The 25,710-nt window shown below is 33.6% G+C and overlaps 1 protein-coding gene across 3 annotated transcripts in view; it reads right to left on the bottom strand.

The window, feature by feature from the left end:
- Positions 1-5,941: 5,941 nt before the first annotated feature.
- The window catches only part of LOC123695314 (voltage-dependent T-type calcium channel subunit alpha-1G-like), a 102,465-nt gene continuing 82,696 nt past the window's right edge, over positions 5,942-25,710 (bottom strand). Inside the window, exons 12-37 of one of the 3 annotated variants that reach the window (XM_045641123.1) lie at positions 25,575-25,664; positions 24,601-24,754; positions 24,435-24,473; positions 23,074-23,267; positions 22,073-22,256; positions 21,793-22,003; positions 21,497-21,706; positions 20,557-20,674; positions 18,303-18,458; positions 18,095-18,229; positions 17,708-17,878; positions 17,338-17,538; positions 16,905-17,191; positions 16,477-16,646; positions 15,986-16,152; positions 15,153-15,261; positions 14,806-14,936; positions 13,170-13,315; positions 12,065-12,257; positions 11,669-11,818; positions 11,435-11,596; positions 10,474-10,692; positions 9,965-10,157; positions 9,091-9,660; positions 8,777-9,006; positions 5,942-8,695 (exon numbers count right to left, since the gene is read on the bottom strand). In XM_045641123.1, coding sequence (XP_045497079.1) covers positions 7,925-8,695; positions 8,777-9,006; positions 9,091-9,660; positions 9,965-10,157; positions 10,474-10,692; positions 11,435-11,596; positions 11,669-11,818; positions 12,065-12,257; positions 13,170-13,315; positions 14,806-14,936; positions 15,153-15,261; positions 15,986-16,152; positions 16,477-16,646; positions 16,905-17,191; positions 17,338-17,538; positions 17,708-17,878; positions 18,095-18,229; positions 18,303-18,458; positions 20,557-20,674; positions 21,497-21,706; positions 21,793-22,003; positions 22,073-22,256; positions 23,074-23,267; positions 24,435-24,473; positions 24,601-24,754; positions 25,575-25,664 — 5,361 coding nt within the window. In that variant the 3' untranslated portion in view covers positions 5,942-7,924. Of the gene's footprint in view, positions 8,696-8,776; positions 9,007-9,090; positions 9,661-9,964; positions 10,158-10,473; positions 10,693-11,434; positions 11,597-11,668; positions 11,819-12,064; positions 12,258-13,169; positions 13,316-14,805; positions 14,937-15,152; positions 15,262-15,985; positions 16,153-16,476; positions 16,647-16,904; positions 17,192-17,337; positions 17,539-17,707; positions 17,879-18,094; positions 18,230-18,302; positions 18,459-19,079; positions 19,246-20,556; positions 20,675-21,496; positions 21,707-21,792; positions 22,004-22,072; positions 22,257-23,073; positions 23,268-24,434; positions 24,474-24,600; positions 24,755-25,574; positions 25,665-25,710 lie in introns of all 3 variants that reach the window. The other 2 variants (XM_045641124.1, XM_045641121.1) reach the window with 2 other exon arrangements.

Below are 25,710 nucleotides of genomic sequence, written 5' to 3'. Positions count from 1 at the left end.
TTTAGTATGTTTACTGATTCCTATTATTTGTTGATTTTTAGAATGATAACTATATCATTTAGATGTATATCATTTTTAAGTAATTGTTTATTTATTCTGAATCTTTAAGTTTATTGATTTTTATCCTTTACATAAGCTGTATTTTATAAACAATGTTTCAAACTCAAATTTCCGTAAATTTTTGATTTATAAATTAAATGTAACGGTTTATAATTAAGTTATGGTATAATTAAATGTAGATTTCACATTTGTACAGCTTAGACATTTTTCTGAATGGATACAGTGCCTTTCGATTTATAGTTGGACAACATTTCATTTTATACTATTACTAGCTTCCGCCCGCGACTCCGTCCGCGCGGAAAAATTAAGATTTTTTTTCTACGTATTTTTCCGGGATAAAAAGTATCCTATTTTACGCCCAGGATAATAAGGTATAACTATACCAAAATCGAAATCGAAAGTTAGTTTTCACGTGATGCCTTCACATACAGACAGACAGACAGACAGACAAAAATTTTTTTAATCAAATATTTGGGCTTGGTATCGATCCAGTAACACTGCTATTTATATTTTCAATATTTTCAATGTACAGAATTGACCCTTCTACAGATTTATTATATGTATAGATAATTAAGAGCATAAAAGAAAAAAAAGCATTTCTTCATAATGCTATTGTTACCACAAAAATATTTTCTTAATCGCAAATTGTAAGAGAAAATAAATTAGAATTAAAATTGATGTGGAGACGTTATACATACAGACGTTAGAACAAAGGCCACCATAAGAATGACGTCATTTAGGAATAAGACGATTTTTAAACATTAATAAAAACCTAAATATTTCCAAAAAGTAAAAATTACTGTTAGTTTTTATCAAGTTTTGATTAAAATAAAAATAAAAACAAGTAGCAAAAAATTTTGAAATGTTGTAATTTTGGAGCACCCTGTAAAGTCTCTATTTGTATGAACATGATTGGGGATCACGTCCGCTTATGTTCATGCGTAAACGATGATATTCATACTCAAGTTTCTCGAATTTTTATAAAATAAACCTATGTTTTTGTTATATTCACTCAAAAGATTGTCTATTCTAGTATGAAAATACAAAAATAAAAATCTAAAATACCTTGATATTATTTTTTTATGAGTATTTTTCTTTACAATGTCACATTTATTCAAAATGTATGGGAAAAAATGCTTCTAATAAGTAAAATAAACATGCCAGGGAGTAAGTAAGGTAACTATTATAAAGTTTAGTTATCTAGCTAGCATCAAAATTTACAAGAGTCTCACAGGTTAAAGTTTATATCATAACAATATAAATTAATAATAAATAATAATAAAAATTTATAATATTATTATATTATTATATATTTTATTAATATCGAAAAAAATCGGCAAATCAGCGCCGAACGCTCGAATTTTCCCGACAGACAGCACCTTTTCGGCGCGGCGCGCCGCGACAGCTGAGGGGTTAATTCTATGCCAATACATACAATATAATCTTCTTCATAACTAACAGTGTTTGGGATTCATTTAATTAGGTAAGTGTTGGTTCTATAATCATGCTACAGTTTTTTTATTTTAATATTGTAATTTGAAATCATTATGTAAACCTTATGTAAACAACTACATAACGAAGTAAAATTTTTCAGTACTTTAAATTCGTAAATTGTCAAATACTTATCGAAGATGTCTTTAAATCACACAAGGTAGACATTTAACTTACCCAACTTAAAGCTGTGACCTTCTGTGAAAGGACTAAACTAAACACGTTTATGTTATGTTTAATTTAGGATGTGTTTATCTTTTCTTCTCCAGCAAGGTACGTTTCAGTGTTTAGTTAGTAGGTTATATTATTTCGGTAAAGATTTTCCGTGCTGCTTCTAGTTTATATAAAAACTATTGCATATATTTAAGCTTCCTCAGATACAGCAGTAGAAAGAGATGTTTGATTAAATATTAAAGTATTAAGACATATTGAAAACATATTGTTAAATATAACATTAGTGAAAACCGAAATAGTTTATTAATTTTGAATAAATGATTTAACAAACGAATAGAAAAGAAATGGACCATAGATCTTATTAATGTTAAATACTTGGCCCCGTTTAAAATTAACATTATAAGATACTAGCTTTCCGCCCGCGGCTTCGCCCGCGTTGTCAGAGAAAAACCCGCATAGTTCCCGTTCCCGTGGGTTTTCCGGGATTGCGTCATTTTCCCGGGATAAAAAGTAGCCTATGTCCTTTCTCGGGTATCAAAATAACTCGATACCAAATTTCATGTAAATTGGTTCAGTAGTTTAGGCGTGATTGAGTAACAGACAGACAGACAGACAGACTTACTTTCGCATTTATAATATTAGTATGGATTACCTACTGTTCATAGACCATCATGAGCGAAGTATGTTTAAGGTGGCCTACTTATTTTTAGATTTTAGTGTGTCCTTTTCGGGGTCGTAATGTTTCGGTACTTTTAATAAAAGGCTATTGTACTGCGGTACTAGGGTCTATACTGAAGGTAAATGAAAATGAAGGGATTAATGGTAAAGGGACTGTAATGGACGATAAGAAGTTTGTTTAGGAGGTGTTAGGTGAAATAAAATAAGAGAAAACACCTAAGTTGCTATTACATTTACGGCTGCATTCAGACATGTATTCCCATGTGTTCGAATTTGTAAACATGTCGCACAACGTACGATATGCCTATACCTTTATCAATGCAATATCCAGTAGTAGCCACCATTTTTTTCGTCTTTGTTGTAGTTTTCTTTGGATTTAGACTTTACTCGCAACTGAAAATGACAAATGATTGTGGTTCAATAGCCCATATTTGGCGCCGAATGGTGCGGATTTTCAACTGAAAATCTTGATAGCTTCGCATTTTCAGTCTCGAAAATCCCTCAATGCAGCCGTTGTCTTCAAATTGGACGATTGTAGTGGAGCACTCCAAAAGTGCAGCTAAAATATCTTTGGCTAGTCGTAGTCACGTAGCGTCACATAGATTTTGCAGTACGTGATGGTAAAATGAATTTTGGAATTGAATTATTATTGGCTGGTGGCGAATAAATGATTATATGCCATTAGTTATTTTGTGTGGAAACAAGCTAGTCTATAATATAAAAATGAATCCCAAAATGTGTTGGTAAGCGCTTAACTCGAGAACGGCTGAACCGATTTCGATAATTCTTTTTTTATTATATAATATCTTGAAGTACGAGGATGGTTCTTGTTTAGAGAAAACGTAAACATGTATCACGGGCGAAGCCGGGGCGGACCGCTAGTATTCAATATAAAGGAATTTAAACCTACTGTTGCAGTTTTCAACAACTATAAAATTAGTTGTTTGTCTATAACAAAGCTCAAATCAAATTAGGCTTTTTGATTTATGTGGGTACTACAGGGCCTATCTACAGGACACTGAGACCGTAATTGGAGTCCTGCAAAATTAAGGACTTATTGAGGACCTATATAAATTTAGATTAGCAAAGTGCCAACCTTGTGATAGGGTAGAAAATGTTTAATAAATTTAGAATTTCATAGTTTTGTGCTAATCCATAGGTACCTATGGATGGTAAGATGGTATGGGTAGATAAATATGCATTTCTACAGGAAAACTTTACCTACACTATTTAGTCATTTTTATTCTAACAGTAAGTTTAATATTTTTTAACAAACTTAAACGGGACATTCATACGCGTGCGGGGCTACCTACATACCAAATTAATAGGTAGTTTGGTATATAAAAGTGCATTTTCTGTCTTTTATATTCTTGTCTGGCCCATTTTCGGCTTAATTTTATCGGGCTATAAATAATATTTGCAAAAGAAATTTTCATGGTCGCTTCCGTATCACGATTAATACAATGCGTGGTAAAAATAATGTATATCAACCAATTCGCATAAAATTATATGAAGGTATACATATAATAGTCCAGGAAGATATCTGACGCAGTTACGTAATCATTCCAGATGTTTGGCTAATAAAAATTACAATATATCACGCTATGAATTTCTTTTACGATCCAGGTGCTAAATCGCACATCCATATAAATTTACTGAATACATGAATTTGCTATAAGGCAATCTGTGTCAAGTGCGGTCTGCTTTCAATCGCTTGGAGATAGGGTACACACATTTTGTACACACTACAATGGTTACTGTTAAACAAAATAGAGCCGTATTCAAGCGTTAGTTGCATCATCATTATCTAATCACTTAATCTAGTTGAATGTGAACCTGCTCAATGCTCATAGCTATATGATGTGTCTTTGTGGGCTTATAAAATTCTTTGAACCTTATGTGGCTATGCCCCTAGTTATGTAAAAGTTGAACACGAAAAGTTTGTGTTTTATCGAAACAGTAATATTATTACATGGAAACAAATAAAAAACACTAGTAAAATTTTCCAACAAACAATTTACCTTACGATTCTTATTAATTTTTTTGTCTTGTATTTAATTAATGAAGATCATCGAAAAATTTTGGCTATTATTGATTTCATTCATCCGTAATTAACTTAATTAAAGTAATTCACGAAGAAAAATATATTTACGCTGAATAAATTAGTGTCTCGGGAGAAATCAAAAGCTGTTCAGGATACGGGGCCTTAGAATTTAATTTAATTAACCATTGTATCGTGAAATCTTTGTAATTAGTTGACACTTTTAAGACAGTTTATTAAATTAAGTATTTGGAGAATATTTTGCTCCATAAATTTAGCACAATTAGCGTCTTTTATTTCATGTAGATAAAGTTTTAGAGCTGAATTTATTAATCTTTGATAAACTACACAAATAACAAGTCATGCCATGAAAATAGTAGAGTCGGATCTGTATATGGAAAAAATAGAAGGCATCGAGAATATCGCGATAAAGGTCTACTTGATAACAAAAAATTCTCCCACGCGGTTTCTTAAGTGGTGTAAAATGAGTTTGGAAAGGAAACAAATTCCAAGTTGTATATAGGTCAGAGGCCTCGCTTTGGCTCCAGACAGGCGCGACTGACAAATACATTGAACAAATTACAGATATGAAAATAGTACTTCCGCAAATATCAGAGTAAGTGAAGACAACAGATCAATTTTAAAATTCACGATGCGGGTAATACGTTTCTAACATTAATGTTAAATAAAATAAAACTGGTTTTATTGATTATTATGTTTTGTATGTGCAATATCAAACGATAAAAATTAATATAAAAGGATATAGTGTATGTAGGTATTATGATTTTTCTTCAAACAGATGTTTTACTAAGTACGCATTACCAACGCTGTTTGTGCGAAAAGTATTATATTGTTAACACGATAAAGCACCCATTACAATTCGTTTCGAGGAATTATGCAAATAAGATTGTAAGAGCCTGCTAACAAGGTACGATGCTGGCAAAGATTGTCGTCAAACTCAATTTCGTGCGATCTCTCCTTTGTCCCTGGTGAGGCAGTTAATTTTGTTATTCGTGACTCGTTTATGTAATAAAGATATCCATGCTTTTTTTCAATAGCATAAGTATACCTTTATACTACTGATTTGTTTTAGTGCAGAATTGCTTATAATTTTTATGTATTGCTGATAAAATATTTTTTATTTTTCTTTGGCGTTGGTTGTTTGATAGCTATCTTTTATGGAAACAGTAACACATGCCACACTGCATTTTATGGATACTAATTATTGAGTTCCGTTTGTTTTGCTAATCTTGTCCACATGTCATCAGCTTCATTTCCTGTGTTTTGTTAAACATGTTATATAATTTTATAATTTAATTAATAATCTACATTATGTTACGCAATTTTTTGATTCCATTTGCCTTTAAATTTTCAAGACTCAAGAGGCGTCCGAGCTGTGGCGTCTTTGTTGTGGAAGGTCAAGTCCTTTGGGCAAAGGCTCGAGCAGCCAAGGTTGAGGGCAGGATATATAATAAAAGCCATGCATATTTATTTAATAATTTATTTTTCAACCTAACATGTCGTAACTCTGGCGATGGCCAGCTACGTTAACAGATGTACTCAACTAATGAACATTGTTCATACTTCTTAAAATATTATACAGTCAGTACCGAAAAAATAAACATCATTATCACGAAATTTTCTTTTATCACGAAAATACTATTCTTAATTTACTAAATTCCTTTTAATCAATTCTTAGAGAGTTCGTTAAGAAAAAGAATGTCTAAATTATGTAATGATTTAATAACTATTGTTAATTATAGATATATACTCTGTGAAAATATTAAAATTTTAAGGTAAAGTATGAAAGGTTGGAAGACGTTGTGTAATAAAAGTATAAGTTCTTTTTAAAAAATCGTAGAGTTTCATAACGAAGTCAGTTGGTCTGAAAAGTAAGAGAATCGAATATTTATAAGAGAACAGTTTCATTGTTGGAATGATATACTTGTTGACTGGTAAGTGAATATTGAAGAATGACTTTAAAGAATAGTTATCATGAAGTTATTAAATACACGTGACATCGATAATGCACTATGTAACTTCTACACTACATACATCGAGTTCCATGACCATCCACCATTTACTTCACAAGTTTATAATATATTAGAAATAGGAAAGGCACAGTCGAAGTATAAATTTATTGCTGATGTCCCTAACTAGTACCACTGTCTATCTGTTACAATTACTACATAGACACATATTAGAAACTTACAGGATATACACACATATCTATCGGTAAAGATGAAAATCTGCGTGGAATAGTTTTGAAGAACATCTTTTACTATTTAGCGAACTATACATAGAAAATAATTGTAAGAACGTTGATGAACGACTAGATAAACCAAATATAAAAATATTCATTGCATAGGTAGTTAATATTTATCATAGTTTTAGAATCTGGTTCTAAAGTAAGGATATCCAAACAATAAGTTATCTTAATCAATTAAATATAATATTTTTGGCACTTCATAATTTTCTGTTGCACTTTTTTATGTCTACCAAAATTTCTACTGAACTCAACATAATTATTTTAGCATCATTTTTGTTATTTGTTTGGTTTAACAATCGGAACTAATGGCTTTAAAAATATTCCTAGGTGTATGTGCGTATTAATAGTTAATACTAAATTACACAATTCTGTATGAAAATAGGATTCATTTATATTCAGAAAATACAATTTCGTTTTTAAAAAGAGAAATATTCAATTCGCGAACGTTTGGTTCTGTTGTCAATCCTTAAGGTACGTGACAGTGACATAAATTTAATTATAAAAAGATGCTACAATACTAAACAGTCGTTTACTAGAAGTTCCTCGCGACTAAATATACACAAACAATAGGCTTTGTTCATCGATGGCTTAAACAATAAATTTCAATGATTCGAAACCCGTAATACTATACATATACAAAATCAATTTTAACATTCACATTGATCCTAAAACAATGACTACATATAAACATTAATAAAAATAAATTAACAAACCACCATTTCGTTGAGGTTTATTGAAAACGTTTAATGTCTTTACACATAACAAACAAAACTTACACAGCAAGCACCGTACTAATTTACGAGATAAAGATTAAAAATAACACCAGCGTTCGTAGAAAATGTACCACCACCACAAATTGACTAGTTCTAATAGCTATCTAATTCAATACGATTTAATTAACTTAATTTTTTAAAGTCTGTATTTCATGAACCGGCCGCAAGTAGAAAACTCAGGTAAAGGATATCTACAGGTAAAAAGGGAGTGTAAATTATTCCAAACGTTTTAACACTTAGTCACAAAAACCACTCGAACATACTCTTCACAAACTTTCACACTATTACGTTACTTTGAAGCAACCGAGTTCAAGCTTCGAAGTCTTTCACCACGTGTCCTTCAGAGGGATAAGGAGAGGAATCGGAGCACAGAGGGATCGGGCGAGACTTGCTTTAGATGTACACCTCGTGGTGCTGGTGCGGCCGGCCCCGCCTGCACTAGGAGCCGCACTCCGACAGCTCCACTATATCGTCCGGCTCGGGCCTTCCCGTGTCTATCTTCCGTCTTTCGGCTATGACTATCCTAATTTTTTCTTCCTCAGTTATAGGTTGATCTGTTTTAATTGACGGATCTTCTTTCGATCGGAATGATGCGTGGCTCACTTCGCTCGCCGTCGCGGATTCGGTGGACGGGCGGCGTTTAGTCTTATCTCTTAAGCTCTGTCTCGTGGAAGGAACCGTGAGAAGCACGGGGGCGGGGCGAAGCAATCTCGCTTCTTCGCTGCGCAGGGAGTTTCTTTTATCGACGCGTTGCCGTCGGTTCTGGGCGAAGGAATCCCTTCTCGGGGGACTGCCGGGCTCCAGCTCGTCGACGTCATCGGCGTCAATGAAGCGGGCGTCTTCCTCGTACAGAGCGGCCGGAGCGTCGGCCGTGGAGTCTTGTCGTCGGCGACCGAACGCGTGAGGAGACAGAGAAGCCCTCCTCTGAGGTAAAGCGGCCGGGAGTAATGCGTGATGGGAATGTAATGTACGGCGACGGCAAGGAGATGGTATGGGCTGAACTTTGGGCTCGCTGTACGTGAAGTTAGCAGGCAATGAGGGTACCTTGTTGAGGGCCCGCGGCGGCGAGCTGCACTGCTCCAGCGCGCGGCACAGCGCACGGTCCTCCTCGTCGTCCGCTTCTCTTTCCAATTCCCTTTCCAGTTCTACGTCCATATCCATTTCGTCTTCCATTTGCTTGTGGGATTCTTCTAGGTGTTTCATTAGCACCTATTTTAAATAAAAAAAAAACATTAACAGATTGTTTATTAATAATAACTAAAATTTATTAATTCAAATATAGATACTTACGGCGACGACGACATTGACGAGGACAAATTGTGCCATGAGTACGAAAACAACGAAAAATATTGGTGCAATAATAGTAGACACACAACAATTTCGCACGCAATCTACAGAGCTGTCGCAGTCTTCTCTTAATGTGTCTTTCATTATACCATTCCAGTTATCGCCAGTAGCTACGCGGAATAGTGTAAGGAATGCCATTCCAAAATTTGCAAAATGAGCATGTTCACCGAGACCTATAAACATTTGAAAAATACAAAAGTTATCTATTTATATTTTCTAACTAAAAGCGATTAAGAAAAAAATAAATCTGTATGTACCTTGACAAGGTATTTCATCCGAACATTCTAAACGACCAAAGAGTTCAACGCCCAAGGCAGCGAAGATAAAGAATAATAGAAAAAATAGTAGCCCCAAATTGCCCACTTGCGGAAGAGCTTGCATCACCGTATCTAACAACGCCCTAATCCCTTTGGCCATCTTTAACAATTTTAAAACCCTTGCAATTCGCAACACTCGCATCACTCTCATAATAGTTGGGTTTATTGGTATAATGTTAGTCTCTAGCTCTTCTAAGACTATTCCAACAATGGATAAAATGACAATGATCACATCGAGCTGATTCCACTTGTCTTTCAAGTAAATCTTGAACCCGAGGGCAACAAGTTTCATCGCGGCCTCGAGTATGAACACGGCGGTGAAGAAATAGTTAAATATTTTTAAAGCATATTGAAGTGCTGGCGGCATCCTGTAATATTCTATAGCCATTGTGACTACGTTGAGCCCGATAACGCCGGCTATAGCCAGGTCGAAATATTTGGACGTGACAACGTTGTGCACGAACAGACGTGTTTGGGAATAGTCCGCGTAGTACGGCCTTTGATGCATTTCTGAAAACAAATTTGTTACATTGTATACGTTTTTTTTCATCTACAATGGTTGATTTCCGGGAAAAACATAGGCTTCATTGAAATATTTTTTTTTAGTATCGATATGTATATAATATATCTACTTAGGCATGTAACATCCAATGGTATAAATAAAAATATATATTAAAAAAACAATTATTGAAAATATTAAAAAGCAGTCAATATCCAACAATTTTATCAAAAAAATTCTACTTTCTTTAAATTAAAACTCTAAATTACCCTTAATTAAAATCTTTAAATTATATTGAAAAATTAAAATACTCACTTCGTCTCTTCTTTTCCATCTGTAGCGCTCTCTTGGCGGCTCTTCTCACTCTCTCTTCCTTCTCTTGCTCCTCCCGACATCGGTGAAAGTTCTCCACAACGACTCCCACAAACATGTTCAGAACGAAAAACCCCACCAATAATATGAACGCTATGAAGTACAGGAGCCGCCATTCTGAATAGTTTACTATTGGCTGTTGGTATAAGAAACAATTAATGTATATTTACTAATTTCCAATGTGATCATCGTTCGTTTTACTGTCATAAAACCATCCACCAAAATAAAATAAAATCTGAAATTAAATTAAATCTAAAACTAGATCAAATCTAAAATTAAACTTTACTGTTTCAATTCCTAAAAAAGTTCCAGGAATTACGTTTTTCCACACATCCTAACATTATCAAACATTAAAAATAAATCGTTTGTTTTTTACAATTTTACACATCTAAATCATTATTAAAACACACATATTTAGCAAACTCAAACTACACCTAACCACAACCACATACCTGTTGATCAACTCCAACTGCATCAAGGCCCGTATACATGATATTGACCCAGCCATCTCTCGAGCTGAGCACGAACAGGGACATGAGAGCTTTGCCGAGATCGTCGAAGTTGTACTTCCTGTTGACCCACACGTTGCCCTCTATCGCCAGACAATCTGATTTGTTCTTCACGTTCTTTATGTTAGCGCCCTCGCAATAGAAGAACGCCCCTTTGAAGAGCTGCGACACAGTATATTATGAACTGTTTATTGGATAAATCTAAAGTTTGGAACACATTTTTTTATCCTAGAAAATAAATGTGTAAAATTTCAATTTATTTTAAAAAGCAAATATGTATAATTATAGTTATAGTTACAGGTAGATTTGCATCCTTGTCCAAACTAGCTCTGGGATATGCGTAACATGTGCCACATTCGTGTCATGTTAATCACTGTATTGGTATTGATTGACGGGAATACCTAATGTGCAATGCATATGTCGCAGGCAAATTGTATTATTTCGCCGTTTACAAAAGCTCGGCATTTTGTAAAATGCTGAGGATTTACTTTTTCCAAAATTCTACAAAAAGACGGTCGGGAGCCGACGGAGCCCCAATTCGTGGGGCTCCTATTTCTGTGTAGTTTTAAGAACACGAACCTTACCTGACTCACCCCCTTATCCAAACGAAAAATTTCTGATCACGAATTCTCGACATATTACAAAATGCCGAGCTTTTGTAAACGGCGAAATAATACAATTTGCCTGCGACACATACATGAGATAGCTTTATAATATAAAAAATTTTTGAAACACTTCGATATCTTTAAGTTTAAGATTTAAATATCTTATGTGGAACAATAAATTATTTCAATAAGGTCACGAAATAGTTTACATTACAAAAGTAAGCCGAAATAATTATAAGACAAATTCAAGCTACTTAAAATAACTATTTATTATTTTAGATGTATATTATCCCACTTACCTGAACTCCCAAAATGCCGAATATTATGAAAAAAGTGCAACAAATTAACACTATATTTCCGATAGGTCTCAGTGACGACAATAAAGTTTGTACGACCAGTTTCAAACCAGGCGCTCTATTGATAACCCTTAGAGGCCTCAACGATCTGAGCAACCTGAAAACCTAAAAACAAATTTGAAGTATAATAATAATCCATCTTCATTAATATCCAATACAGTTAAATTACGAAGTTACCCTCAATATTCCGAATATCCTCGGGCTGGATTCAGACACTAAAGACATTAGCAAGTCGATAATAGATATGATGACTAATGAACCGTCCATAATATTCCAACCCGAAGTGAAATACGCTTCTGGCCCGTAGAACATTCCAGATGCTACCACCTATATAAAACAAAGGGGTCGTTTAGTTCGATATTACATTTGAAATTATGAAGCAATTTTCAGGAAATATACACGTACATTGTACTGAATTTTACTAGGAACAACATAGGAAGTTTACAAGTTTTTAAAGAGGAATATTTTTCAATGCTGTTACATATTATGATTAAAGAAAATAGGTTGCACACAAACATTTTCAAGAGCGATATTTTTAAAAACATTTCAGAATATAAAACAAATAGTCCTTACCTTAATAAACATTTCTACAGCAAACACAACTGTGAATACGTAATTGGCGCTAGATAGAAATGCCCTTTCTTTAGAGTCTGGTGGTATGTTCGGTCGTTCCATAGCTAACGTGATACAGTTGAGCGCTATGAACAGCAGCACTATGTTGTCGAACCAACTGCGTGTTACCATCCATGTGCAGAACCTTCTTATGCTAAAGATTTAGAAATTAATTTTACATAAGTAAATAAAATAATAAATAAATAAAAATCGTTTATTTGTTTCATTACACAGTATATATTCTGTATAATATTCTGATAATTAACAATAGATACAAAAACAAAGCAAAGCTTGGTCAAAAATATCGTTAATAATAGCGAAGAAAATGGCCAAAGACCAATAAATATTTTACAATATGATACTAAATTAAAGTAACGTAACATATATTTTCAAAATTAAATCTCTCGAAAAAAAAAATCTCGTTTTCCAAATACTAATTACGAGGCACGTAAATAATCGCCTCTAACCAACAGTATTATATTAAACGATTATTAAGTTTCATGTTTATGCGCAAAATATTTAATTCCTACATATTCCAGTGAACGCGTTTATTCGCAAATAAATTAACAAATAATTGGATGCTTTAAGTAATTAGTATCGATATTATAGTGGATATTGGCATATCAATATTATTGGCGTTGGTTAGGATAAATTGGTTTTCTGTGATCAACATTACAAAGACAAGGCTTCACTTGAGCCCGACATGCTATTGACAAATTATGAAAGCGATGCTAATAAGGATCAAAGCTCTTAGAATCCGCAATCTCCGTTAATTGAAATTCCTCCCGTATTGTGTGTGATGTTTCATAGCTTCTAATACTCGTGTTACACAACTAGGCGATGTTTATTTAATGGCCTGATTATAATCTATTTGCTTTACCTTTTGAATTCATATACAAATTTATGTAAAAATTAAGCCTTAAGAGATTTAGAAACCAATTTATTATTTTTTTAAGTTTGAAACCATTCATTTAAAATTAAAATATACTCGCGTTTAAGAAAATAGACTAGAATTCGGATGATGCAAAATCACACATATACGACATTGCCATAGCAAATAACTTACTTATTATCCGGAGCAAATATATAGAGAGAATAATCCTCTTTTTCCTTGAGACACCCTGTCGGCTCCATAAAACGAAAAAGGTCCTTAACTCTAAATCTTCTTCTATCGAATCTCGAAGAAAATATACAAACATTGTTTATTGTTACCTGTAAATAAATTCACGTTGGATAAAAATAATCCACCTTCGTAATTCCCATTTTTAATGAACGCTAATAAAGATTGAGAGACAGCGTACAGTTTTTAACTTTTTGTTTCATCTTCCGTGACATTTTTCAAATTTCATGCGATACAAATATTGAATACCGTAATTGTTTAATGAATTTTTAACAAAGGTAAACAAATGACTGATTTTATTAACCAAACAACGAGTACAAATAACAAATTCCGGCATCCAATTAGTCTTGTAAAAAAACATGAAATGGAATCATTGTAAAATGTAACATCACATTTGATAAAATTAAAATTTTTATATTAATATTCTAAAAATTTCCCTGGGGAGGCTAAAAATAATAATGAGTCCATTGAATGAGTAACGTTAAAAAACCATTAGTACTCTTTATTCTAAAGGGACTTATCATTTTAATTTCAAATTACATTTCTTAATATTAATTAGCATTGAGTAGACTAATATTATTAAATTTAAATATGGGAAATAATAATGAAAACAACACGAAGAAAATATTTTCTGTAAATAAACTACGTTTTAGAATTAGCGCACATTAACTGTTGCCGCTAGCTCTATGTTCTAACATTTGCTTAGCGACTTGAGGCACTTGGTTTTAATATAGAATTACTTTGTTAGTTGTGCTTGTTATATTATGTTATTTGACTGAGAAACTTCAGATTTATAATGATGCAAATAAAAGCGTTTATATAAAGATACATTTCAGTTAAGAATATACCTTAAATTACATTTGTTACTTGTACCTATAAAAACAAATTAAATTTTGCTAAATCCATGAAGAGAAATCATTAGCGATCGGTAAAAAATCTAAAAGTGCTTCTTTCAATAGTTTATTTTTCCATTTTATACTTTGTAGTTCATTAATCAAGAACGAGAACTAGTCGAACATTAGTGTAGCGTAGAGCGGTCATTTGTTCAGGCGGTAATTATGAGAACTAACCAGTGTTGGACATTGTTCGTAAGTGGGTGTTTCATTTATTTTCCATTTTTATTCTGATGCCTACTGTATTATCTTGGTGTCATTTATATTGCTTATTTCTTTTGTAACTTAGTAGAGATCTATGACGAGGACTAAGTATTCATAGGATAAATTAATAACATTTTCGTAAAATGGAAGGGGCAAAGTTAGTTATTTCTAATAATCTTGTAGCAAGTTGGTAATTAGTCTGTAATTATACTGTACTAACTTATACCGTGCTTATACTGAGCGAATAGTATGTCGTTGCTTAGCTATGTTTATCAGAATTTCATAATATCTCTAGCAAAATAATTATTTGGACATTATGTTAATTACCCGACAATTTCTATCTAGGAGGAGGATATTCACAAATCTGAATGATTAATAAGTGAAATTGTTTTTTTTTTTATACTTTCATGAACATTATATTACTTAGATATACATACATGCATTAAAATACACATTCCACAAAGCACACAAACAATCAAACTGACCTCCTCATTGATCTGTTTGATCAACGGCAGCGGTTGGTTGTTCCTGGGCAGAGACTCTCGAGCGCGCGGGAGTTGTGCGATCTGCCCGCTCGATGTTAGGTTACTCGCTTTTACTTCTGATACTGATGTCACTAAATATAATTAATTTATGTGACTTAGATTTATACAGGTTTACATATAAAAGTTTTCAGTTTATAGAACCTTTTTCAAAATAGATATTTATTGGTAATACCTACTTGGAATACTTGGAAAAACTGTATTTAGCGTTGAATTTAAAAATTTATCTATTTAATTTCAGTTTGCATGGGTAACAGTAAGTGAGTCAATACCAATTTATTGAAAGTTACCTGTTAGGTAATCGTTGGTCAAGGAGAGTCTATGAGGAGGTGATTTAACGGTGTCTAATCGAACTGTTGAATCTGATGAAAAACCTGCTTCTGGAGCTTTCCAGGACACCTGAAATTGAATAATACGTAAATATTTCCGGTCTTAAATGGCTCATGCAAAAATCAATATAACCAAAAAATAAAATTTATTAGATTCATTAGTTCTGTAGAATTGCGAAAAAGAACCAGTGCGTTAAATACTGCTGTGCGGACAAGTCCTAAATAAACAATTCATATTTAGATAGTGATTAGGTGGGGAGAGAGAGCCCCCTCACGCTGCAATTACTGCGCGAAGCAGCTCAGTTAGTCAGTAGTGAGGACATGAAAAACGACGAAGAAAACGCATGCGTTGACATTTTCCGATCCAAGTATTTCCTACGTTAACCAAGCTACTTCGCGCAGCAATTAGTTCGCGAGGCTGCTCGCTCTGTGCAGATATTGTTAAAGGATTAGTAAACTTACATTTTAAAGGAATTTAAAAGATTTAACTTACATCGGGTACATAAGATACGTTTGTGTAATATCATTTATTTTTATTTAATATACAATTAACTAGCTTTCCGCCTGTGGCTTCGGCCGCGTTTTCAAATAAAAACCAGCATAGTTCTCGTTCTCGTGGGATTTCCGGGATAAAACTTAGCCTATATTACTCGTGGATAACGTAGCTTTCGAATGGTGAAAGAATTTTTTAAATCGGTCCAGTAGTTTATGAGCTTATTCATTACAATCCAACAACCAAACAAACAAATAAAGTTTTCCTCTTTATAATATTAGTCTAGATTAATAACACTCACATCGGGCAGGATCGGCGTAGCGTGAGCAGACACTCGTCTAGCGGGCGCAGTTAGTACTCTCGCGGGCAGCTGGTTGCGGGACCGGTTGTTGGGCAACTCTGCCTGTGTGTCGTTCTTTATCACGTTTGACGATGAGAGGAGAATGTCGTTTTTGCGGAGGCTTGATCCTGAGCAATTTAATTGAAATGGAATTTAGGTTGGTTAGGTAAGTTGCATTGTTTTTTAGGTAGCGGATAAAAAAGAAACGAAAGAGTTATTTTTCGCAAATAAATCGTCCATAACATATAAGAAGGGAATGGGATGGGAAACGGAGTCATGAAGATGGGTGAGCTCTCTGTGCATTAAGAGAGGCACATGTATTTGGCCTTTCAGAAAAAAATATATGTACTTTTTTCTTAAATGTCCCTAAGTCATAGTTTATCGGAAACACAGATGATGGGAGATCGTATGAAAATGTTATTACCTGAAATAACGTTAACAATATTACTTACCATTACATGCAATATGATCCCTTCCATTATTCAAGATAACAGCGTCAGAATCAGAGCCAGTTCTCGGTTTCTTTTTCCTTAAACTCGGCCGAGAGAGTCTCCAGCTGTAGCCGCGTTGTACTCTGCATTTGTCTTCACCATTGATAGTTGGAGTCATTAAAGTTAAACTCCTGATGAATAAGTTAAAGGTGATTTGAAGTTAAAAATATTTATATCAATATGGAGCTAATCTAACCTATTCACAGTTTTATTTGTACAGAACCATTTAAAGCAGCATTATATTAGATGTATTTTCATACAGTTTTGCTTAAATATAATATTTTGGAGTGTGATTGAATTTACCTACAATGAATTAATCGTTATAGGTAAATTATTTTATTATTTAAATAAGGTCAAGTATCTAAATTCTAATATCCCGATAAACTTACTTTTGCGAGCTCAGCAAGCTGGATTTATCACTAACATTGAGACAATTTTCGTCTTTAGCGATAGTTATTTGTAGATTCTTCTCAGGAAACATCGGTGATGGTACAGATCTAGGTGTAGTTGGAGTTCCAGGTGAAGTTGGTCTTGTTGGTGGTAGAGCTAAAGTTAATGGTGGAGGAGCTAAAGACATCGGCAATCTAGCCTTCTCCGAACCTAAAGCTGCGGCAGCTGAATGGAGAGTTAACGTGTAACTATTTGGAGGTTTCAATAAACCTGGTATGCTCGCACACTGAAAAAAGGAATGAATAATTTTCAATGTTAATTTGCTGGCCAATTTTGTAATGTCACAGCGTAAAGGTAATAAATATTGAAGAACGAATTAAAGCATATAGTAAAGAAAACAATATTATGCTGTGACAAAAATGTTATACATACAGATGTGCGGTCAATCGAGTCCAAACTAGACAACATGGATGATCTCTCTAAACTTAAAGCTACGTGGAAATCTCGAAAAGACGCCCCGGGCTCTAATGTGGTGGAAGGCGAATCTTGCGGCGTGGCTGCTGTATGAGTTATCATTGGTACTACTGTACTGTTGCTGTGATCGTTGGCGGTGTTTGCTAACATTTTTGATTCCTAAAATATGAAAGTTTCATGAGTTTTACAAACTGCATCGATAACTAGATACACACAACAAACAAGATGAGTAGTGACAACAATTCAAGGCAACATAAATAAAAGTTGAAATTAGACATCTAAAAATTAAAATTGACAAACATCGCCACACGAATTGCTTTTTACTGACCTTTTGGAGATTGCATTTGTTAGATTGTGCACAATCCTTACAGAGCGTAGGATTGTGGGTCACGGATTTCGGTTTTCGTCTAGATTTTATCACTTTGTCTTTATTGCCGCTTGGATCATCTTTAGCTTTTCTTACATCATCCGCAGATTTCCAATAGTTTTTTATCTCATTCTATTATTAGATAAATAAGCGAACGTAAATAATTTCATATTGTGAAACTGATAAAGAAGAGGAAAGAAATAAAAAAAAAGAAGAGAATAATAGAAAGCGGGAATAATCATAGAAAAGAGCGGATAAAATAAACAAAAGTTTCGATAGACCAATAGGGTAAAGACAGAAAAAGACAAAAATAATATATGTAGATTATAAATTTCTTGATCGTTTCACCTGAGAAAAGCTGTCACTTGAATGTGATCCTGAATTAGACTCATCGTATTGCAATTCGTTGTTGTCAGAAAAACATTCACTTGATAATTTTGACTTTGCCAATTCACGTTGTTCCCGCTCTCTTCTTTCGTTTCGCTAAAAATGCGATATTTTGTAAAGCGAAGCTCATTAAACTTAAATATTTAACGCATTTTCATACAACACATACCTCGGAACTAAACCCTTCTACTAAAATAGCAACAAGTAAATTAAATAAAACATAATTGCCAAATGTCATTAGCGCAACAAAATATAACGCAGCCCAATGACTCGTTTTTTCCATTCCATTAAATAGAACCACGTTCCAATCTTCTTGTGTCAATACCTGAAAATGTTGATGGATCATTTTACAACTTATTCATTTTGCCAATAACTCTACCACAACATTTATCTGAAAATATTGAAAATATTTCCAATAAATAATAAGCAAGGTGTGCTGTCACATCGTGTTTAAGTCGTGCCGTAATGTTGGTATAAGTTGTAAAGTATTAAAACGTTTATGAACTTAATACATCAATTAAAATAAAATAAAAGTCGTTAGTACAGAGCGTGTTTGTGTTATCAAGTTTTGCAGTGTTAGTGTACATTAAAAATTACACTGTTATAAAATTAACATAGACGGCGGTTTGGAGTACACAAGCAAAAGGGGTCCAGCATTACCTACTATTTCACTAACAAAGCAAGATGCACTAACTACTAAGCTTTTAAATTTAATGTTACATTAAACTGAAACCTAACTACAAACTAAATACATCAATAACAAATCCGAGCTTCTCGTGCCATGTTTATCTTAAATATTACGTATTATTTCTGAGCAGATATCAATGTTTTTGCACTGCCGTTGGTTTAATATTAATACGAGAAACACGCATATACCTCTACTTCATTCGAAAAGGGTCGCAAATAAATCAACAGTGTATTTGTCTACTCGTCTTTCAAAGCTTACCTGAAAGACAGTGACCGTAGCCCATAAGATGTTATTAAAATGTTTTCTGTCACATTCACACTTGGGATGATGCGATATGATCTCAGGGCAAGTACAGTCTCTCTCGGTGCCATTGTCTTCGACGAACTTGCAAAACTTACCACCGAATAGGTACATGCCCAGAATACTGCGTGGTGAGCCCGATGAGAAAATGAAAGAAAAACAAAATGCTAGGCGCATACGCCGCGACCGAACCGTCCTTAGCATTTCGTTGCGTTCACGACGATAAAACTGTTTCACAATGCCTTCATAGCACGGTGTGGAATTAAAAATGCATGATATTGTATGGGTAAATAATGCTAGTACTAATGAATGGAATGATATCACATCATTAGCATCGATCAATCGACAAGCAGTGTTATCGTCGTTAAACGCCACTACCAACGGTCTTGTTCTTGTTAATGTATTTAATTTTATGAACGATTTTTATTGTTATTCAGTGCATGTTCCCCAATAAAAGATTAATAATATTAACATTCATCTTTAAATACTGCCTCTTTATAAGAAAATCATAAAGATAGATGCTATAAAAAGTTGTATGAGAAAATTAGTAGAAAAATAAAGTGCATGTAAGATGTCCATTCTTAAAATTTTTAACTGCATAAATTTATCATTCATGTAATGCATTCATGTAAGTCAACCGAGCGTTATGCAGATAAAGAAAATTTTAAACTTTCCTTCATTTAACACACTACGGCTTGTAATTTAACAGTTTAGAAGAAATTTGGAGAATCAGAGGAATTTGAGAAAGAAGAATGCAGGAATTTTAGTGAATGTAGGAGAGTAATTGCATCAAAATAAATAAACCATGCTTAGTGACGCTAATTTAAACTGCATCAATTTATTCAAAATTTAAAAATAGTTTGAAAATAATAGAAGCAGCATGCAAAGTGATAGAGATACTGTTTAAACTGAGTAGTTACAGTTGTAGTAGTGGGAATAGAGAAACTGACGAAGGTAGTCCGCGTATCGGTTCGATCGACCTCAATCTAGCCTACTGAACAAGCTACCTAAATTTATGTGCACGTCAACAACGTGTATGAGATTATTGAACGATATTCTGTTAATGATCGTGATACTAAATGACATCTTAGCAATTTGTTACGGATGGTTCTATTTGTTCTCTATGCAACACTAGGCTAGCGGTTACGCGACTGAACGCCTGTTTAATAAAACACCATGATGCAAGGTTGCAATCGAACTCAATTTCAATAAATTTAGACAGGTAATAGAATATTATTCTTGCAGCATAGTGAGAGGTTTGTGTACTCGCGTGGTTAGTAGATTAGCCGTCACAATGACAATTCTCTGTTAACGGATGGTCATTCTGTCGTGAGTGTTTACTGCTGACGGACCCAAAGGTAAGCGTTTAGTATGTTGCAAGTTCTGTCTGTTTTTGAATTGTTTATTAGGTTCTTTAATTCAAAATGTTTAATACCTGAAAAACTGTGACAAAGGCCCACAAGAGAGTATCAAAGTTTTTTCTGTCACAATCAAGATCGCCATCTTCATCTTTCTTGCAGAATTTGCACCCGAAGAGGTTCATACCGAGGATGCTGAACGTTACCACGCAATATACGATTAGATAAGAAAAGTTACTACAGTCCTTTGATATAAAGTAGAAAAATGAAATAATTAAATCTAAAATGATAAGTGAAAAGAACAAGTGGAAATAAAATAAATAGAGAAAAAGCACATAAGCGTGAGTCACTACTGTAGATAAGATAATATTTAAGATTAATAGGAGAGAAAAATGTGAACAGTGTAGATAGTGGTGGTGTGTTGTGATTATAATGTTATTATAGAAGTAACTAACACAGGATAGTTCAAAGAAATAGGCGAAATCACTCACAGTTAAATAGTGCACGGGTTAAAGAATGCAGGTGTTACAAGTAAGTAGAAAATATTCAGATAATGTTAAGACCCGTATAAATCTTCTTTCGCTATGAAAAAATGAAAAGATTGCATAAGCAATCGGTTCATTGAAATGGCCTATATATTGTTTACTACTGAAGCAATAGAAACTACAGGGTATGAAATACAATTTTAAGGACACGAGCGATGGTGATTGGAAGTTATAAATTTAAAGATATTCGATTTTGCTCTTTATTTTTTTATTGAAGTTATTGAACTAAAGTAAAAATTATAAAAGAAAGATTCCCAGAAGTATTGGAAAGATAGATAGCAGTTTTATTTATTTAATGATAATTTTAATAACTTTGATTATTTTCCAATAAATCTCGATTGATTTATAAATTGTATTTATTGCATGCATTTTAGTAAAAATATTTATAATTTTTATTTTATTTTTAAATACCCCACAAATTTAATTTATCGCAATAAAGATTTGATGTTTAAAAAATTGTGTGTATATTTACCTGAATATAAATATAAAAAGAACGAGTAACGAAAAAAACACTGCGACGTTGTCCATAGTCCGTAGCATTACAAAGAGTTGTCTTCTTAAGTTAGGCATAAATCGAACAAGTTTCAGTATTCTCAGTAGGCGAAATGTACGTAATACTGATAACCCAGAACTTCCTGCTAAATCATGTTCGTGACCATAACTCTGAGCAAGTTCAAATGCGCTGCACAAATTCAAAAAAGTTGAAAAATAATGACATAAGTAACACAACAACATATTAGGATTTTAATTAGAATTAAAATATAGTACCTCAAAATAACTATGACACCATCAAATACATTAAATCCATTGGAAATATATTTAAATGGGCCTTCGGAAATGATTTTAAGTATCATTTCAACCGCAAATATAGCTGAGAATACGATATTACTAATTTCCACGATTACAGTGAGCTCTTCTGGTTGGTTGTGATATTCGATGCCCATTGACAAAGTGTTTATTAAAATCGCCAACAATATACCTAAAATAAGCCATAAATATTAATGGTAAGATTATCAAAATCTTAATATTAAGTAGGTGTACCAAATACCTTGCTGAAAGTATTTGTGATTAACGATATTTTTAATATGTTTTCTCAGTAACGACATGAGTCTATTTATTCGATTCCATAACAGCGAACAGGCGTTTGTGAATCTGTTCTTTTTTGTCTCCTTGGCAGCGGCCTCTGCCGCTATCAAATCAGCGCAACATGAAAAGTCTTCTATCTCTACGACCTGAAATCAAACGAGATTGGATGTTTAGAGCAACAGTTTATACTAGCCTTTAGATTGATGGATTGATAAACAAGATTCTTGCGATTCTAGCACAGAAGATTTGCAAGGTTTTTTTCCACTATTTATTTTGAGTAAAATGAAGTTGTGTTACATTTAGAAGAATGTATGTAGTTATACATATGAAAAATCACAAATCTATTTTTTTGTTATTGATTATGATTATAAAAATTGTATTTTGTTTCTAAATTTCTCAATTTCAAATAATGTCGATGAGTACTCATTTTCCAATCTGACTTTAATTGATAAGTATAATCAAATATTATTTTGTTTGGCACATTAAGGGCACATTATTCAATTAATATTTTTCGCAAACCAGAAACTATTTCATTGTAATCTTACCATCTCGGTTACGCAAATTAGGTAAGTTATTTGCTTCGAAATCCCACATTACAATCCCAGTAATTTACCTTCGTGTCAGTCATCTCAACTTTTCTAATCTTACATTGTTATCTTCCTTAGTATCAGTCTTCTAATTGCCCATTTGCTCATGCCTTTGGTTAGTTCCTTGAAGATGCAATCCAATTCACAGAGAAAGTTCCCCGGGGAGCGCTATCAGTTCTGCAATCTTACCATCACAGTCCCAGTAACTTACCTTTGTATCAGTCTTCTCATCACCAGTCCGTTTGCTGATTCCCTTAGTGAGTTCTTCAAAGAATGTGTCCAAAGCCACTTGTCCCGTAGGCAAAGCAGTAAAGCCCCGGAGAGCGCTAGCAGATCCTGTTTCATTATTTCTGTCTTACCATCACAGCTAACTTACCTTCGTATCAGTCTTCTCATCACCAGCTCGTTTGCTGATTCCCTTAGTTAGTTCTTCAAAGAATGTGTCCAAAGCCACTTGTCCCGTAGGCAAAGCCGCGGATAAAGCCCCGGAGAGCGCTAGCAGTTCCTGGCACGACATCGCTCCGCCAGCCGCAGCTCGCTCCTCTGCGGTCTCCGCCGGGAGGTCGAATTCTACGCGAATTGAATTGTCACGGGCGTATGGAAGTTCTAGCCCAGAGGGCGTTGATACATTAATAGTCATCATGGGATTCGTGATTAACCAATTTTTGGTTTTATGCAATAATTGTCTGTGATTATAATTACAAGCACACCAATGTTCTTGACCAGGGCTAATTTAATTTGAAAAGTAATAGCCATGGCAAATTCTGGCTTAGAACTTAGTATAATAGTCAATAGTCCATTCAATGTGTAAATTAATCATGGGCGTATTCAACTGCTGCCAGCAGGAGGCTGGTGAACTATTTCATTTCATTTCAATGAATTTGTGTGTTACATTTTTACATCTCCCCTCATTACAACGCTGTTCATACTATTGTAATTTACTTTGTCTTTTATCTTTATTGATATCTATTCATCATTAAATATTCCACAGGCCCTAGCATAATTAGGTATTACATTTATTTAGTGCTTACTCTAAATCTAATATTAAAGTGTATCTAACATCTATTGTTTTCCTAAGTTTTGACCTCTGTTTTCAATTTACATCTAAACTAGTACGAGTATTAAAAATTTGTACAGCAATTCAAAACTAGTTCGCCTAATTCTACATCTATATTGCATTGTTATATTCCAACATTGATCATACATTTTATTATAATATAGTTAGTGTGTTACATTTCCCCTTTCATGCCTAATGATTATTATTAGTAATTCTTATGAGATTTGTTATCTTTTACGAATGTTGAACTGTTAAATTCATGAAACCATTTCATATCATCTCAATTAAAATATTGTGTTGCATTAGGTATTCTTGTATAATTTGAATTTACAAACAATATTCTGATGATTATAAAGAAATAAAGTAATATCTTTATCTATGTTAAGTAATATTTATTTCATATTATCTTCAATTGGAATCAGAAATTTTACTACACGTATTTTACCTAAATTCTTAAATTTCATATTTCAGATATTCCATAATATATCTATCAACAACATTCATTATAAAAATAAAAGTGGTTTATGAATTTTGATCTTAAGGAACAAAAGAATATATTATAATATGCTATTAGTAAACATTTAATAGAACTACAATTTAGAGTACAGATAAGTATCAAGAGGAGGGAAATAGAAAATTTAGACAGCATGCCCGTCTAGATCTACGATCACTAGACTCACCACTTTGGCTCTTAAGCCAGTCACGTTGAGACAATGAATCTATAAAATTGAACTGATTATTAACTGGGGAAAGCATTAGTTGAGTTGCCAAAATAGACAGAAAGTAAAGTGATTGAAATGTGATGATTATAATAAATTGGGGGTTTTTATGTGATGTGATACATACCGGTTTGCGTCATTTTCTCAGAGGAGCAGACGTTGTTGGGATGCGCTAAGTGTGGGGCGTTTGGTGCATGTAGGAGCACTGTGTCACTGAACATTACTGACGAGCGGCGACGCGCGAGCGACGGCGGTGAGAGAAGAGACAGGTTCGATGCGTTCTATGTGAATAGAACATTTAATTTTGATGAATTTTGCCCAGTTTTAGCAGTGAATCCCATAAAAAATATTTGCAGTCTCTATCTCTATCAATTATTTTTTTTATAAACTTATATTCTTTTACGTCATACAGTGAAATTATAAACGAGAGCGTCTGTGCCAAGCACACGCGACTGAAGTGAAACTTCTTTAGCAAGATGCAATGATACCAAAATCGTCGCCTTACTCCAAAACGTGACGGTATTGCCATGACGCAACCTTGAAATTTTACCCTTAACGCGCCTACAGAAGTTTCACTTCAAAAAAAATATGAAAATGAAAAATGAATATATGTACCTACAGTAAAAGTTCTTTATTCGCGGGTAATAGGTTCCGTAAATATGCCGCGAATAGAGAAACCGTGAATAAGGAATGGTAATTTGTATGGGGTTATAGGGGATACGTTCCTAGGAGACGAAATAAATAAGCAAATACATAAAGAAATCAGTTTAATTGAAGTTTTTTATACATATTTATTAATTACCATTTAATTAGGCAATGGCTTGGCACTTTTCACTTGTTTTTTTTTAGTTGACAGTATAAATTCGTAGTTGTAGTTCAGGCGTTTACTAAGGATAACGAATGATTTTTATTTAGGTAAATACAATATATTATATGTTATGTACCTACCGATGCAGTGATTCGATCCGCGAATAAAGAATTTAATGCCGTGAATATAGGAATTAAAAAAGCTTTTTTTTTTTCAAAAATCACTTTCAGAAGTAAAATCTAGCTAACAACAGGTTAAATCCAGTACCATGTATCGCATATAAATGACATTACCTCGAGGTCCGCAGCCGAGAGCGAGGGCACACGCAACAGGCTCGGTCGGCTGAGCGGCTCCTCTATATCTTCTGAGCTCTTGCCGTTACCCTTTAAAATTTACTTAAGTATTATTATGTAGGTAATGGTATGGAAG

The sequence above is a fragment of the Colias croceus genome, chromosome 11 (assembly GCF_905220415.1).
Source record: "Colias croceus chromosome 11, ilColCroc2.1".
Lineage (NCBI taxonomy): Eukaryota > Metazoa > Arthropoda > Insecta > Lepidoptera > Pieridae > Colias > Colias croceus.
The sequence above is the reverse complement of the archived record's forward strand: the minus strand, read 5'-3'. Positions and strand labels throughout refer to the sequence as shown.